This window comes from Schistocerca americana, chromosome 3, assembly GCF_021461395.2.
Source record: "Schistocerca americana isolate TAMUIC-IGC-003095 chromosome 3, iqSchAmer2.1, whole genome shotgun sequence".
NCBI classification, from domain to species: Eukaryota; Metazoa; Arthropoda; class Insecta; order Orthoptera; family Acrididae; genus Schistocerca; species Schistocerca americana.
In genome coordinates this window covers 96,718,462-96,737,486 of record NC_060121.1, presented here as the reverse complement: position 1 = coordinate 96,737,486, position 19,025 = coordinate 96,718,462, and the positions used below count along the sequence as shown (strand labels likewise).

The following is a 19,025-nucleotide window of genomic DNA, read 5'->3' as shown; positions in this document are numbered from 1 at the left end:
CCACAGCCATCAAGAGTAAAATGGACTGACACAGCTAAATAATTTTCGTATGTAGCCTACATTCAGTTTCCCTGCTTTTGTGAGGAATGCACTCTGACTGACTTCTTCATACATTTACGATCTGTGGGACACCACCTGAACAAAATACGTTGTGCATTTATTCTTTCTCATCTCGGTTCTCTGCTGCACAAAAGACGAGTGTCGAATCAATCTCAGCACGTCTTACATTTAAGTAGAAGAAATTTATTTGGTACATCAATGTTTGGGTCCAGAAGGGTTGCTCCAATGCGGATGCTATTTATACAGGTACGCTTAAATAATAAAATATCAACAGTGGTACTTTCTGTCATCTGATCAAGGCGTCTGGTTGTGTAGATCGTATTACTCTCTTATAAAAAGTTACGTTTTATGGAATTAATGGCCTAACAAACAACTGGTTTGAATCATACTTAAGAAACGGAATAAAACCGGTTGCACTAAGTAATTCAAAGAAAATTGGAAGAATTAAGTGGACTCTTTCTAAATTTTGAGAAAACAAACTATATTCAGTTATGTAAAACGAATATGTCGTGCCAATTACTGATGCAGCACACGAACAAGAGTCAGTGAACAGGGTAGAATGCTCCAAGCTAGGACTGAATGATGCATATTACTAAGCTGCTCGTACAGTTAACTTCAATTACTTCTGCTGATCGTATAACTGCTGGTATAGGAAATAAATGAATGATTTTCCTAAAATATTTCTTCTCAATAATGTCTTATGGAATAATTTTTTTGGCGTTTTAACAACTCTTCACACACACATATATATTCAGTAATGAAATTCATCATGAATAATTCATCACAATTTTATAAGAATACCAATCTCTTCACCTAAAACACTAGAGGAAAAAATGATCTTTATGACCCATTACGAGTGCTGTCAGTGGCTCAGAAAGGAGTTCAACATGCAGCAACAAAAATTTTTTGTCATTTGCCGAATAATAAAGTATCTGATTGGTAGTAAAGTAACTCTTAAATCTAACCTACAATTATTTCTTCTGTACAACTCCTTCACTCCATAGGCGAATATTTATTTAAGCACATGTAGCCTATAAAAAAACTAGATTTAAGAGTTGTTGCACGACTAGGGCAGGAATATTATATGTTTGTTTGAGTTACATATAGGCCGGAGCGCCATTTAGGAACTTGTGAATGGCCAGCACGTAGCTATCCATGGAAACTAATCGTGCGTACGCAAACTGTAAACTGACTCGATCAACATCATTTCGCCGGCCGGAGTGGCCGAGTGGCTCTAGGCGCTTCAGTCTGGAACCGCACAACCGCTACGGTCGAAGGTTCGAATCCTGCCTTGTGCAGGGATGTGTGTGATGTCCTTAGGTTAGTTAGGTTTAAGTAGTTCTAAGTTCTAGGGGACTGATGACTTCAAATGTTAATTCCCATAGTTCTCAGAGCCATTTGAACCATTTTTTAACATCATTTCGTTAAAACAAGTTGTTCGAAAGGTCTATGGAACATATAACTAACTAACCAGTACTGTTCAGTCTTGAGGTTTTGTTATCGTTCGTAACCAAACAATACTCTGCTAAACTGTTAACTCTGTTTTTGATTTTCATGCGTTATGTGCGAATAGTTGTATGATGAAACACTTGTTGCTATATTACTCCTACCACCTACACGTCCTCCTCCTTAGAATGAATAGCCTGTTGGTCGTAACGAGGGCAGAAAAATGTTGGCAACACTCCATGAGCGTAGACTTCACTTCTGTGAACTGTCCCACTCCGCTCTATATTTGTATTCGAATTACTAGAATTGGCATCCGATGGAAGCTCGAAAGGAACCATAACAATCACAGCGAAATCGCGGTGAAAATTATTGTGCAATTATTACTAATTGTGTTACGCCAACAGTGAAGACTTTACCTATTCATATAATCTTGTCGCACTGTTGGTGGACACGTACGGAAAGATTGCACTTGTCTGGAACGATGTCCCCGCCAACAATAGGCATAACGTTAAACAGAAAATAATGTGCAAAGCTACGTCTGTCTGTCGAAAATGATGCCATCAACGAGCTACGGAGCGGTCGCTAAAAATCTCTTTCATTTGTGAGAAAAACTTTTAAGAACCAGCAGATGCAACAAACAAAAACAGCCGGAAAGAATAGAGTTACGCTGTGTAATTAAAATATTGATATGCAATTTCTAGCACGTAAGTTAAATGAGCTACTATTGGAAATTTATATTATTCTCATGGACGTGATGTAGACTGTTCGGTTTTCAGTAACGTCAGCAGTAAAAGATACCTGCAGACAGGTGTTTACTTCGCATTCAATGGCTAGAAACTAGTTTGTAGAACGTATACGTGATGTTAGTACGAAAGGAAAAAGAGACTGTGAGGATCGAAATACACTGCCAGAGGTTGCCCACAAATAGCGCATAGCTTCTTAATGGTAATACACTGAGGTGACAGAAGTCATGGGATACCTCCTAACATCGTGTCAGACCTTCTTTTGTCCGGCGTAGGGCAACAACTCTTAGTCGTTGGAAGTCACCTGCAGAAATACGGAGCCATGCATACTCTACAGCCGTCCATAATTGCGGAAGTGCTGCCAGTGCAGGACTTTGTGCACGAGTCGACCTCTCGATTATGTCCCATAAATGCTCGGTGGGATTAACGTCGAGCGATTAGGGTGGGCAAATAATTCGCTCGAATTGTCCAGCATATCAAACTAATCACGAAAAATTGTGGCCCGGTGAAATGGCGCAATATCATCCATAAAAATTCCATCGTTATTTGGGAACATGGAAGTCCATCAATGGCTGAAAATGATTTCCAAGTAGCCGAACGTCACATTTCCAGCCAATGATCGGCTCAGTTGGACGAGAGGACGCAGTTCATTCATTTCATGTAAACGCAGCCCACACCATTATGGAGTCATCACCAGCTTGCGCAATGACTTGTTGATACCGTGGGACCATGCCTTTGTGTGATCTGCGCCACACTCGAACCCTACCGTCACCTCTTACCAACTGAAATCGGAACTGATCGGTCATCTGCTGCCATAGCCGATTAACGTCAAATTCCGCCGCACTGTCCTAACCGACACGTCTGTCGTACGCCGCCACATTCATTTGTGTGCTTATTCCATCCAGTGTTGCTTATTTGTTAGCACTGACAACTATACGCAAAGACCGCGGCTTTTGGTCATTAAGTGAAGACCTTCAGCCACTGCGTTGGCAGTGGATAGATATAATGCCCGAATATTTCGGAATATTGAATTCCCTAACGATATCCAAAAGGAAATGTTACATGCTTCTATCTCCAACAACCATTCTGCATTCAAAATCTGCTAATTCTCGTCGTTCGGCCATAATCATGTCGGACACCTTTTCACAATAAATCATCTGAGTACAAACAACAGCTCCGCCTATGCACTGGCCTTTTACAGCTCGTGTACACGAGGCTGCTGCAATCCTTGTATGTGAACATCGCTATCCCATGACTTTCATCACCTCAGTGTAAACCCTCGTGATCATAGAACCCTAATACTCCGAAATGCATAGAACAACGCTGTCAGCTGGTATGGCGTGTGTGTGTTGCAGTGCTCAAGCGGGCCTTCTCCATGTTCGACTCTGGAAAGACGGGTCGCATCGACAAGGAGAAGGTGCGCACCATCCTGCAGACTCTCGGGCTCATGATCGACGAGCTCGAGTTGGAGGCGCTTGTCGCGGACGAGGACAAGGACGGTAAGGCGAGCTCTGTTATTTTATGACACCCACTGCTCGGGCATTACGTGTTTCATTTATTTATTCTAGAACGCCTAGGGTCATCAGACTCACTCTTACACTTAACAGGCGCTCTACATATTTTAGATGAGATTCATTACGACACATATGGATTTGAACACTTAGAAATAATTTTTAGAGAGTTGAAAGAGTAGTAGATATCGAAGAAAGTAAAGCACATTTCATATTCGTGAATGGAAAGAAGAGGAACAAGGGTAAGTTACAGGCAGATGGATTTTAACTGACTTCTCGGGCAACAATGGACGGACGACAAGAGAGAAAAAAGGAGAGGAGAGAAAAGACGAGCGTTATGTAACACAAATAATGAAGAGACGGAAAGAAAAGTGGCATCACTGACTGACAAGTGAAAAGAGAAATAACTGTAAACTAGAGGAGTTACCGTCTGACTCGCTACTTTGCAGACAATACAGACCACAAACGTTAGTGTTTAAGGAAAAGTTTTGTAGTCGACAAAAAGAAGTGGTTGAGATTTTTTAAAAAAAAATCAAAAGAGCATCGAACTGCGCAGAGTGCAGGTTAGTATGTTCCAGAGTGGACAGCGGCAACAGAGAATAACAAAATATCGTCAGATTATCATTCAAAAGCGGTAATATACATACAGACGGCTAGTGAGCTTGCAGTGAACACTGCAGATCCAACTCAAGCTACCTTGTGTTAGGGATGGTGTGATCGATGCTTTAAACATTCCACGTGTTGCTACCTAGGCAATAAATGTGAGTGGATGCTCGCTATGCCTTGCTCGTACGGTAGTGGTCAACGAGCAGTGACATTCCGTCACTCCATACGAAGAAATCTGCGTATGAGGAGCAGATGGTGATTGTACTCCTCACATATACTAACCGACAACAGGCAGTGTAGTTCGGAAATAAAGAATGAATTTTTGGGATTACTTCAGAATGAAGCTACGAGCCCCAAACTAGCAGCAAGAACGGAAGACGAATAAGTAAAACAAACACAGTGTTGCTATGGAAATTTTATTAAAAAAGCAGCAGTAATGTGTAAAAAACAGAGGTGATATGTAAGTCATTAGTATAAATAAGCTAGCTGTATGACAAAAGTTAAAGGCCACCAAATGCAGGAATACAAAATTCTTCGCCTGAAAATGACGAGAAAGAAAGTCGGCCAAACGTTACTACAACACAACGGCAGGACTTGGCTGATAACCCGAGAAAATTTCATCAATGAATTCCTTGACAAACCTCGCATTCCCATAGAAGTGAGAAGGAGTCTGCGAATGTGTCTGTTTAAAGGTTGCGCACAGCTAAGTGAGGCCGCGTGCTGCGGCTATGATGACAAAATAGGTGTTTGATTCTTGGAGGGAGGTACAGCGCTGCATACAGAAGACCTTACGAAGAAGATGTATTTCACATAAGGAGAGCGCGAATAATTCAAGAACAACTAAAACCTGTCTTGCCGCAAATTTGCCAGCCATGTATCGTTTACTAAAAATATTCTTATTGCTACCATAGTCACAGCAAATTTGTTTTTCAAATTTAGCTGTATCCAAACTTGTAATAGAAAATATTTTCACTATTGTGGAACTGCTGAAGCTGATGTAAAGGTGTTTCTATACTAAAATACTCATTTTTGAGTGTCGACAAATAACACAGTGAACATTTGTTACGTGATACCATCTGATATCATTCCCACATACATGACCTATGCATTCTTGAATATATTTTTTTATTCTTATCAATGGTAACTGTACTCATCTAAATATATTAATGCTTTCCTATCAGTGAGGTGAACAGAAGGAGTGGATTTAATAATATAAACACTATGTTTCGTTAACTGTTTCTTCAATGTAGACAAAAATGGTAATAGCCAAATTCGGCGAATGGGTCTGCCTTGGGAGTTGTTTGGCTTCACTCTTATCAAGCTACATCCGGGCATTCTCAACCGTCGGCGTACAGCCACCATCCTCTTGAAAAATGCTATCCATAGTTTGGAATAAAGCATGCAGCGTACAATTCACATGGTGGCTTACAAGGCTCCAGCGTTACCACAGAACTAAGTGAAAGTGTCTACATCGGTGCCCAAATCAATACAGAACCGTCACTGTCCATCACGCTTCACAATTAGGAGATGAGCGACCGTTTGCATTCGCTATAGGTAAACACGTCATGCGATATGGAATGATGTATGTATAATTCGTTATATCACATCATACCTCTACCCTGGCCAAGTAGCTTTGCAGTAGCTTGTACTGCTGAAATCGCTTCTTTGCAATCATCTGGTTTACAATCTCCTTGCCAGCAACAGATATACCGAAAATATTGTGTCTGTATAGCTCCTACGTTCTCTGGGCGTACATGTGCTTAGAACTAACTTTGTCTGTGAGGCTGTTATTAGAAACAAAAATCTTCTGTAACTCCATTCTGCCACTATCTGAAACTGCAGTTACCGTACTGAACTTAGCGGATTAGATTTCCCAATATTTTTTTTTAATGTTTTCACGGTACTTAACAAACTGTGGTACCTGTGTAGTGTGAAACAAAATTGCACTGACAAAATTTTAGAGCTTATTCAGAGATATTTTCAGAGTATTTTAATGTAAGGGACCTCCGGTCTCGTTACAGACTAATCATATTTCGTTTAACCTCTTATCGCTATTTATAACTCTATGTGCACTGCAGTGAAAATATCTGGATAACAATGCATTCGTCGGTGTGCGACAGACTTTTTCCATTAAGTCACGGTATTTGCTGTAGACAACAGAAATGTCCACTTTACTATTCGCCCTCAAGTTTGCATTTAGTACTTCTCGATTCTGTCTCGTGTTTCTTTTTCTGGCAGCGTTAGTTGTGCGTTAACAGTGCCACACGGAAGTATCGGTGATTTCTGGTGAAAAGTTAGGTGTTATACGCTTCGTGTGTGCCACGGGTGGCCAACAGGCAACTCGCGGGCCGGATCTGGCTAGCGACTCTTTTCAATCCGGCCCGCGGAGGAAATTCCGGATACACGTAAATTAATCTTTCCTCAAATCCGCAATTTTGAGGCACAATTCGTTGGCCTGACATGCTGGAAAAGGGTACCATTCATATCGATGCTTTATTACCCCACCAACATTAAAGCCACCACCGCTACAGTTTTGACTTCATACGTTAGGTGCGCTGCTGTCGCCTCGTGAGGAGGCGGCCCGCGAACTCAGGTAAGTACGTGGGCTCAGGCCCGTGGGTCACCAAAGTTGCCTATGTCCGGTGTACGGGTTTACTGTATCCAGTGAAAGTACGGCGCCACTGTTCCCTCAGCAACGGCCACCACTCAATTGTATTCTTGCACTCCCAACTTTCGGAACTCTTCATCAGTAAAACTACCCGTACAGTTCTGTATTTTCAATGCAATTCGGATACAATTGCACCCGTAAATGGAGAAAAATAAAATAAAATACAAGTGCTATGTAACTGGTCACTAGAGACCACGGGTCATTTGTACCAAAAAATTTACAAAATACCTCTGAACGAAATTTAATCGGTCAGTTCAGGATGACCCTCTATACGCCACTATTTATTCTATATTCCTGCATTTGTTGGCCTTGAACATTAGCCGTACAGCTAACTCATTCATACTGACAACGTTCACTTTACGTTGATTTTCTAAATAAAATTTCCGAGGCTACAATTTTTTTGTTTTATTGATATATCTTTCGTTCTTCTTACTAGTTTGGGGTTCGTAGCCTCATTTTCAAGTAATCTCGAAAATTCTTCATCTCCGAACTGCACTGTTTGTTGTCCATCAGTATGTGTGAGAAGTACGAACGGCATCGACTCACAGGACACAAATTTCTTCACGTGGGGATGGCGGAATATCACTGCTCGTTGACCACTACCAAATTAGCAAGACACAGACAGCATCCACTGACATTCATTGCCATGGTGGCAACACATTGGAACATTAATGCAACGCTCGCACCATCGCCAACACAAGGTGATTCGAGATGGATCTGCGCTGTTAAAGTTTATAGGCCGTGTGTATGTCTGTGACTACACTGTGTTGATATTACATGTGGATGTGTCAGCGATGATATAGATGAACGATGTGGTGTGAGTTCTACGATTCTGTTTTGGCAAGGGAGTCGCCACACTGGTTGGCAGTTCTTGCCCAAATTGCATCAGTTCTTGTAAGAAGATTACATTACTTCGAAGAAAGCACAAATCACATACATCCGTAAGAAGGGTAACATACAATGTGTTTGATAACTCTAAGCTCAAATGTTACAACATCTTCAGACTGAATGACTTCCATGGAAACTAGCATGGCTTGCAAAAACATCGGTGATACAGGACGCAATTCGCGCTTTTTTCATATGACATCCTGAAATCCGCGGATCAAAGCAGTCTAGCAGACACAGCATTTCTTGATTTCCGAAAAGTATTTGACTGGGCATCACACCAACGTTAATTATCCGAAGTACAGTCATATGGCATGTACAACGAAATTTGTAACAACATTGTGGATTTATTGGTTGGGAAACGCAGCATTTTCTCTTGGCTGGAGAGTCGTGGACAGATGCGTACGTAACTTTAGATGTGACCCAGAGAAATTAGTTGAGACGCTTGCTGTCTGAGTTGTATATTAATGACCTCACAGACGATGTTAATAGTAACCTCAGACGTCTCGCTGATAATGCGGTATTTATGAGGAAGTACTGTCTGAAAAAGGCTATACAAATATTCAGTCATATTTTCAGGTGTAAAAATTGCGAAGTTGCTTTGGATGTTCAAAAATACAAAGTGGTGCACTTCACAGAACGAAATAACGTAGTATCTTATGATTATAATATCAATGAGTCACTAGTGGAATAAGTCAGCAATTGGTGCAACAATTTGCAGGGATATGATGGAACGATCACATAGGTTCGGTGGTAGGTAAAGCAGGTGGCAGACTTCGGTTCATTCGTAGTATACTAGGAAGAAGTCAGTCTACAAAGGAGACTACTTACAAAGCACATGTGTGACTCATCCTAGAATAATGTTCAAGTGTGTCGGACGCGTACTATTTAGAAGTACCAGAAGGGCAACGAAAATGGTCACATGGAGGTTTGACCCGTCGGAATGCGCCACGGAAATGCTGAAAAACCTGAACTGACAGACGGTTGAAGAGGGACACAAATAGTCCAGTGAGAGCCTACTACAAAGTTTGAGCTTTAAGTGAGGGATCTAGGAATATACAACAACTGTTTACGTTTCGCCTCCGTAGGAATCGTGTTGGTAAGTTTAGACTAATTGCAGCGTGCACAGTGGCGACTAAAAAATCTTTCTTCCCGCGCGCCTTTGGAACGGGATACTGATACAATAAAAAGTACCTTCCGGCACAAACTTCACAGTAGTTTGCAGGATATATACGAAGATCTCGATCCATGCCTGGCTTGCGCAGACGTTCAAGCAAAAGTTTGAGATTAAATCTGAATCTAGTTATTAAAGACAGCAGATGCCTAGAGTCTTAGTGTGGGTAGGATTTCGTAAGCTAAGGAATTGTCGGGTGAATTAATGATTAGTTTTTGCCTTTATGTCCAGTTATCAACTCATATTGTAGTTTCCACGATGCTATCTTACCTCTAAATAGTAGGCCTGCATGTTTCTAATCATTACTGAAAATTCACTCAAAGTTATCTTGCTCCTCCCGTAGTAAAATTTTGACTATGTGTTCGACAGTTTTTTGTGGTAATTCCACAATATAACTTTATCGAACCAAAATAACAAATGAAAATTCGCTATACTGTAAACTGTCACATTTCTTGATCTTTTGCTACGCATTTCGAAGTTTAATCCACCATCATTACGTAGATTATTTCAATTGACAAGGCGCAGACGATTAATGCAGGGCGGTCAGAAACACTCTGAAAAGCGTGTAAGGGTGTTGCAGGATAGGTTGTGGTAAGAACTAATTGTTAATGAAAACTTCGATACGTTGCGCAGTTTCTGGGTTAATTAGCATCGAAGTTAGCCAATCAGGCCGTTGCGCGCGTAAATTCAAGCGGTCCGTCAGACACGGTGTAGTGTTGGCAGAAGAGCCAACACCGTGTTGCTAGAGGAGGCCGAAAGGCACGCGTTTAAGCTCACGCAGACTGGCGTGAGGTCTGGAACAGGACAAGTATTTGAGAACTTAGAAAAACGGATGCATTTGGTGTAATACATAACTTAAATCCATAATTGGAGAGCATCGCTCTTGATGATACAGGACTTACAGTCTCAATATAAACCGGTAATGGCGCCTTGCTAGGTCGTAGCAAATGACGTAGCTGAAGGCTATGATAACTATCGTCTCGGCAAATGAGAGCGTATTTGTCATTGATCCATCTCTGGCAAAGTCTGCTGTACAACTGGGGCGAGTGCTAGGACGTCTCTCTAGACCTGCCGTGTGGCGGCGCTTGGTCTGCAATCACTGACAGTGGCGACACGCGGGTCTGGCGTATACTAATGGACCGCGGCCGATTTAAAGGCTACCACCTAGCAAGTGTGGTGTCTAGCGGTGACACCACACACGGTGTAGCCGAACTGTTCTTCGTTTGGATCCCTAAAACCGAACAAAAGAGCCATACAAAACTGGGACATGGAACGGTAGTAAGAATCGAACGCGAGCCAAGGGCTGAGCAGTCCCGTGAGCTTTATAAGCTTTTCACACTATTTATGACCACCCCGTTCCTGCAACAGCTTTGTAAGCTTTTCACGCCGTTTATGACCACCCCGTATAAGACGATCGATACAGTTGCGCACTGCTGCTTAATGAACAATATACGAGTGTAATAATATCCGAAACCTTGAAATGGAAATAACAATAAATTCCACTGGTTGCAGTAATTTGTATTTGAAACTGAAATGTATCAGTGCAGCTGTAAAATATTCGTATTTACAACGAAAGTGACACATCCGTCGTCTTCTAGCACTGGCAATAACATTTCGATGGTCCTGAATGAAATAAGTTTTACAGAATCACCAGAGAAGTTGTTGATACGGATGCACCAGCAAAGCAGACGCCAACAACAGGTCTTCGTTGGAATTCTTTGACGTCACACACTACTTACAGTCAACTGAATGACCTCAGACATACTGGTGTCTAAAAACATTTCCAGAGCTAGAAGTGTTTTACAGTCAGAAAGTAAGCTCTGTAAACGAGTTGTTTACGCTGCGAGACCGCGGTGCATTGCTCAACTATCGTGCATCTTTTCACCCCAGATAAATATTTACCTCATCATCGAATATTAATAGCACGACTTAGTATCCGCATAGGAATTCAACGACGTGATTGAGAAACAACAGTTTACGCGTATAATTCACTGTAAGCCATGGGGGATTTGCTCAGCTCCAGTAGGGCAGAACTGAGCAGCCTTGCCATTAGCTAAATCGCATTCCCGGCCTTCAAAGCAGCGGTAGTTGACGGCACGTCGCAGACAATACGCAGCAGCTCCGCCGACTGCCAAGTTAAACACGCTCTGACCCAAAAACGTTGTAGACTGGCACACGCCTTTCACTACAGAGATAATCCCATCCAAGCACGTGCACCTCTCCAGAAATCTTGGATTTCACATCACTATGGCAGAGCTTGTCACTGTTGGTTAACTGTCGAGGATGTAAAAAAAGAAGTGAAATATAATTCCAAAAGCGAACTAAAACTCCATGTGGGTTGGACATCAGTCATGAGTTCCATAGACCACGCAGTTCTTCTGTTCCAAAACGAGGAGGACTAAGACGACTTGTTGAACAGAATGGACGGAATACTTAACACGGGTAAAAGTAGCGAATGTGACTGTGATGAAGTATACCAGAAAAGCGAATAGCGACATCGTGAACATCACAACTGGGGAGAACACAGTGATAAAAGGACTGAAAGAATTAATTTTTCTAGTGAGCAAGATTGGACAAACTCCATAAACCAAGGAAGATATCAAACTTAAGACTGGCGCATGCAACAAGTATATTCGTGAACAAAAGAACTTAACTGACACCCAGTCTCGAATAACAATTGAAGATCTTACTGAATGTGTACCCCTTGACGATATTCGGAGACCCGAAATGTGAAATAATTTGGGTGAAGGTCACGGTTAAAGCAGGCTCAGACATGGTAATTGGATGTCTCTATAGGCTTCCTGGCTCAGCAGCTGTTGTGGCTGAGCACCTGAAGGATAATTTGGATAATATTTCGAGTAGATTTCCCCACCATGTTATAGTTCTGGGTGGAGATTTTAATTTGCCGGATATAGACTGGGAGACTCAAACGTTCATAACGGGTGGCAGGGACAAAGAATCCAGTGAAATTTTTTTAAGTACTTTATCTGAAAACTACCTTGAGCAGTTAAACAGAGAACCGACTCGTGGCGATAACATATTAGACCTTCTGGTGACAAACAGACCCGAACTATTTGAAACAGTTAACGCAGAACAGGGAATCAGCGATCATAAAGCGGTTACTGCATCGATGATTTCAGCCGTAAATAGAAATATTAAAAAAGGTAGGAAGATTGTTCTGTTTAGCAAAAGTGACAAAAAGCAGATTACAGAGTACCTGACGGGTCAACACAAAAGTTTTGTCTCAAGTTCAGATAGTTTTGAGGATCGGTGGACAAAGTTCAAAACCATCGTACAATATGCGTCAGATGAGTATGTGCCAAGCAAGATCGTAAGAGATGGAAAAGAGCCACCGTGGTACAACAACCGAGTTAGAAAACTGCTGCGGAAGCAAAGGGAACTTCACAGCAAACATAAACATAGCCAAAGCCGTGCAGACAAACAAAAATTCCGCGAAGCGAAATGTAGTGTGAAGAGGGCTATGCGAGAGGCGTTCAATGAATTCGAAAGTAACGTTCTATGTACTGACTTGGCAGAAAATCCTAAGAAATTTTGTTCTTATGTCAAAGCGGTATGTGGATCAAAACAAAATGTCCAGACACTCTGTGACCAAAATGGCACTGAAACAGAGGATGACAGAATAAAGGCCGAAATACTAAATGTCTGTTTCCAAAGCTGTTTCACAGAGGAAGACTGCGCTGTAGTTCCTTCTCTAGATTGTCGCACAGATGACAAAATAGTAGATATAGAAACAATTAAAATCGCTCAAAAGAGGAAAGGCCGCTGGACCTGATGGGATACCAGTTCGATTTTACACAGAGTACGTGATGGAACTTGCCCCTCTTCTTGCAGCCGTGTACCGTAGGTCTCTAGAAGAGCGTAGCGTTCCAAAGGATTGGAAAAGGGCACAGGTCATCCCCGTTTTCAAGAAGGGACGTCGAACAGATGTGCAGAACTATAGACCTATATCTCTAACGTTGTAGAATTTTGGAATACGTATTGTGTTCGAGTATAATGACTTTTCTGGAGACTAGAAGTCTACTCTGTAGGAATCAGCATGGGTTTCGAAAAAGACGGTCGTGTGAAACCCAGCTCGCACTATGTCCACGAGACTCAGAGGGCCATGGACACGGGTTCACAGGTAGATGCCGTGTTTCTTGACTTCCGCAAGGCGTTCGATACAGTTCCCCACAGTCGTTTAATGAATAAAGTAAGAGCATATGGACTATCAGACCAATTGTGTGATTGGATTGAAGAGTTCCTAGATAACAGAACGCAACATGTCATTCTCAATGGAGAGAAGTCTTCCGAAGTAAGAGTGATTTCAGGTGTGCCGCAGGGGAGTGTCATAGGACCGTTGCTATTCAGAATATACATAAATGACCTGGTGGATGACATCGGAAGTTCACTGAGGCTTTTTGCAGATGATGCTGTGGTGTATCGAGAGGTTGTAACAATGGAAAATTGTACTGAAATGCAGGAGGATCTGCAGCGAATCGACGCATGGTGGAGGGAATGGCAATTGAATCTCAATGTAGACAAGTGTAATGTGCTGCGAATACACAGAAAGATAGATCCTTTATCATTTAGCTACAAAATAGCCGGTCTGCAACTGGAAGCAGTTAATACCATAAAGTATCTGGGAGTGCGCATTAGGAGTGATTTAAAATGGAATGATCATATAAAGTTGATCGTCGGTAAAGCAAATGCAGACTGAGATTCATTGGAAGAATCCTAAGGAAATGCAATCCGAAAACAAAGGAAGTAGGTTACAGTACGCTTGTTCGCCCACTGCTTGATTACTGCTCAACAGTGTGGGATCCGTACCAGATAGGGTCGATATAAGAGATAGAGAAGATCCAACGGAGAGCAGCGCTCTTCGTTACAGGGTCATTTAGTAATCGCGAAAGCGTTACGGAGATGATAGATAAACACCAGTGGAAGACTCTGCAGGAGAGACGCTCAGTAGCTCGGTACGGGCTTTTGATAAAGTTTCGAGAACATACCTTCACCGAAGAGTCGAGCAGTATATTGCTCCCTCCTTCGTATATCTAGCGAAGAGACCATGAGGATAAAATCAGAGAGATTAGAGCTCACACAGAAGCATACCGACAATCCTCCTTTCCACGAACAATACGAGACTGGAATAGAAGGGAGAACCGATAGAGGTACTCAGGGTACCCTCCGCCACACACCGTCAGGTGGCTTGCGGAGTATGGATGTAGATGTAGATGTAGATATTCAAAACAGATTTACTCTGATGTTAAGTGTAGGAATTGTGTACAACTCATTGTGTATCGGTTAGAAACGTATACTTTCATTTTTGATCAGGAAACTCGGAACAATAAACGCCTCGAAGTGCTGAGGGCATTCATAATTTTTGTACGAGATTGACAATTTTTAGACAAATGTTTAACCGTAATACTTGTGAACTACAATCCTGTAGTGGTACGATAATTGGTACCTACGCAGATTAACTGTAACTGCTATTTGTGATCACCCACATGCTTGGTACTTGGTCAGTGATTTCAGGTAGACGCTGTCTGCTCAAGGAAGCCAAAAACACTTACCATGACTTTCTTCGAAGCCTGATAGCATTTTATTGTCATTTTCTGGCAGTGACGTGTCTATACAACAGGAGTCTTTACTTTCCTAATATCAGGAGGAACAAACATAATTCATGACTACCATATTTACGTACTGAAAATGTTGTGATAATCAAGTCTCCATCTTCATAGGTTACATCTACGCCGAGAAATAACGTTTGTATTGCTTAAAGGAACGTTAAACAGGATCTTCAGTGACAAAGGAAATATACAAACCAACTGGGCCTTGCCCTGTGACATTTTCCTTCTTTTTACGCGGAAATTAAAAGTTGTGTAAATATTTGGGGTCATTAAACTTTCGGCGATTATGCTTCAGTCAGTTTGTGAGCACTGTAAACATATTTCTGTGGCTGCTTGCACAACGAAAACTTGTAATAATGATAAAATATATCTTTCAGGACATTTTTATCGTGTACCACTTGGATTCGTTTTTCAGATCTGAACAATACAGATGGTACATTCGATATCCTCCATCGAAGATTCTGACCGTGAGCGATCTGTTGCAGAGAACGGTCGCCTGAATTTTGAAGCGTTCTGTCGCGTCGCCACGCACTTCCTGGACGAGGACGATGAGGTCATGCAGAAGGAGCTGAAGGAGGCGTTCCGTCTCTACGACAAGGAAGGTGAGCATCTGCCACTAACAGGAAGGTGAGGAAAAAAGGCGCAAAAGGTTATCAGCCCTTACTTAATCATTGGGAGATATTTAGCTAGTCATCCAAGTTCTCTGTCTGTTTGAAGAAAATACACTGTTGGATTCCACATTTACAAAATATAATAACGTTAATAAGAAAGTAGTAGTAATTATGTTTCAGATTTATCATCTTGAACCATATTTGGTTAGTGTTTGGTATGGGATACTGTTTCTCCCATTCCGTTTGGTAACCATGTTGTTAGAAGAGGCGGGAGGAAGGGGGGATCGCAGTTGCTGAGAACACAGTAAATCACATGTGAGGTCGCGAAGAGCATATCCAAACTTTGTCTTTTCTGCTCTGAAAATCTGGATAAATACGCGTTATCGCAGCATTTATGTACGTAATATCTACCTCTTTCTTCATATTCGCTGATGAATGTGCATAGTCTTCAATCCGCTCCAGTTCCGTAATAATCGAAACTCGGACACGTATTCGTAGGACTTTTTCGGTTTATTTTCGTATGCAGAGTTAATTCACATCACAAATTATGTGACATTCCTCCTGCATATAGTATAGAGTATTTCTTTTTTAAACAAAATTGTAGTATAGTACAAACAAGAGAAGCTTATTGTAGTGTGAAAAGTGGATGCGTCGAAGTCCTATTTATTAATTCTTTTCCATGGAGGGAGTCGAGTCATCATATCAGTTAACCTTCTATTACATAGTGTTGCCATTTGGCAAAAACAAGACCGTAAATATACGTATAATGCACTCGCATATGCAAGACGTTGCCGTCTGCAACACGCGTAGCCTGGTTGTGTCGATCTAGACTGTGTTTAGCGCCATTGTGTTGCCAGAATCAGTTCAAAATCGGTAATCATTGCTAAAAGTCGAGTGCAACTGAAAGAGTGTATTACTTCTGCCACTTACATCACATCGAGTTAGACTTTCAAGGTACGTAAAGTGATGCTTAATAACAGCACTTGCTGTATGGCAACTAAACTAAAATATTGAATAAATCAAAACTAATAAAAAAAATTTGTGTTCATCCTATTACATAATATTTCGTGTCAGATCCTATCCCCAGATATTTTTTTACTGAAATTGGTTCTCTAAAAAACAAGTCATGCGACAGAGAGTTAACCGTTGAATTGAGTTATGAAGCTTTTGAATTTTAGTTCTTCTACATGTATTAAATTGTTTGGTATTCAAATTGTTTGGTATGACGGTACTGTGGCTGTTAAGTCGACAAAGTACAATTGGGAAATCCCCAGTACTGGAGATGCTCGAAAAAAAACTTCAAATTACGACAATACTGTGAGTGCTTTTAGGGATAACTGTTCTCTGCCACTACCCATGTGAATGACAGACTCTATGAGAAGGCCGCGAAAATAAATTATTTACCGTCAAACGAACAAGAACACGGCGCGATACTTTATTTTCGAGAATAGTATATACAGACACAGTAAACAGAAAACTAGTAATACTCCTGCATTCTGTCTAAAGTGATGCGTAGTGGCTCTAAACAAAGAACAGTAGTTTTTTTTGTGATATTTTCTAATCTATAGAGATAAAGTGGAAGTCCTTTGTGATAATCTATTATCAACAGCTGCTTGTGTCTTATATTGTGCTTTATATTTTGTTCTATACATCCTTCAAATTCTACATTCAGTACTAATGATTTCCCTTTATGACAACTGAGAACAAAATCTAAATGATATATTGTGTTCGATCGCTCAAGGAACAGGTAATGTAAATTGAGATGATTTTCGGCATAGATGTTCGTGTATGAACTGAGAAATAATTCCCATAGGGACATGAAGTATCAGCCTAAGGATCAAAATAAACACGCAGATAACTTTAAAGACAGCAAAAGGTAGCTCCTCTCCACAGGTAACAACTGCAAAACATTTGCACGTAGCATAAAAAGGTACACTAAAGCACTTTCGGGGTTACAGTGCATTATGAACCTTCCGATATTTCATGGAAGTATGTTCCGTCTTTGCAACTAAATGAAAGGCAGTTTGTGGTTTACCGATTGCATTTCGCTTCTTTTGTAATGAAGCAACTTCAGTAGCCTCTCGTAAATATTTTTTTTTAATGTGTACAATGAATTTATTATGTAGTAGTTACAAAAATGTTGCTATGTTACGCTTTCTCTTGTTTTTCAGATTGAAAACAACTTTTGTAGCACCAGTTTCATGAGGTTAAATTATCGTTCGGTGGTACTTACGATATAGCCTCATGGAAATCTGCTTAGTGTAATCATCTCTTGGTCTCCCTCTACGATTTTTACCCTCCACGCTGCCTTCCAATACTAAATTGGTGATCCCTTGATGCCTCAGAGCATATCCTACCAACCGATCCATTCTTCTAGTCAAGTTGAGCCACAAATTTCTCTTCTCCCCAATTCTGTTCAATACTTCCTCATTAGTTATGTGATCTACCCATATAATCTTCAACATTCTTCTGTAGCACCACATTTCGAGAGTTTCTATTCTCTTCTTGTCTAAACTATTTATCGTCCACGTTTCACTTCCATTCATGGATACACTCCATACAAATACTTTCAGAAACGACTACCTGACACTTAAATCTATACTCGATGTTAACAAATTTCTCTTCTTCAGAAACGCTTTCCTTGCCATTGCCAGTTTACATTTTATATTCAATCTACTTCGACCATCATCAGTTATTTTGCTCCCCAAATAGCAAAACTTCTTTACTACTTTAAGTGTCTCATTTCCTAATCTAATTTCCTTAGCATCACCTGATTTAATTTGACTACATTCCATTATCCTCGTTTTGCTTTTGTTGGTGTTCATCTTATATCGTCCTTTGAATACTTTGTCCATTCTGTTCAACTCCTCTTCCAGGTCGTTTGCTGTCTCTGACAGAGTTACAATGTCATCGGCATGTTTTTATTTCTTCTCCTTGTATTATAATTCCTGCTCCATATTTTTCATTTGTTGCCTTCACTGCTTCCTTTTCATGCCCCTCGACTCTTATAACTGCCATCTGGTTTCTGTACATATTGTAAACAGCCTTTGACCCTGGCCACCTTCAGAATTTGAAAGAGAGTATTCAAGTCAAGATTGTCAAAAGCGCTCACTAGGTCTACAAATGCTAGAAACGTATGTTTGGCTTTCGCTAATCTATTTTCTAAGATAAGTCTAGGGTAAGTACTGCCTCACGTGTTCCAACATTTCTACGGATTCCGAACTGATCTTCCCCATGGTCGGCTTCTACCAGTTTTTCCACTCGTTTGTAAAGAATTCGCGTCAGTATTTTGCAGCCGTGACTTATTAAGCTGTCAGTCGGGTAATTTTCACACCTGTCAACACTTGCTTTCTTTGGGACTGGATTTATTATATTCTTCTTGAAGTTTGAGGATATTTCGCCTGTCTCATACATTTTGCTCACTAGATAGTAGAGTTTTGTTGGGGCTGGCTCTCCCAAGGCTGTCAGTAGTTCTAATGGAATGTTGTGTACTCACGGGGCCTTGTTTCGACTTAGGTCTTCCAGTGCTCTGTCAAATTCTTCACGCGGTGTCATATCTCCCATTTCATCTTCATCTACGTCCTCTTCCATTTCCATAATATTGCCCTCAAGTAAGTCGCCCTTGTATAGACCCTCTACATACTCCATCCACCTTTCTGTTTTCCCTTCTTTGCTGATAACTGGTTTCCCATCT

The 19,025-nt window shown here is 41.1% G+C and overlaps 1 protein-coding gene across 1 annotated transcript in view; it reads left to right on the top strand.

Annotated features, from left to right (window-relative positions):
- The window catches only part of LOC124605693 (troponin C-like), a 59,218-nt gene that overhangs the window by 27,227 nt on the left and 12,966 nt on the right, over window positions 1–19,025 (top strand). Inside the window, exons 3-4 of the mRNA XM_047137552.1 lie at window positions 3,605–3,748; window positions 15,206–15,322. Coding sequence (XP_046993508.1) covers window positions 3,605–3,748; window positions 15,206–15,322 — 261 coding nt within the window. The remainder of the gene's footprint in view (window positions 1–3,604; window positions 3,749–15,205; window positions 15,323–19,025) is intronic.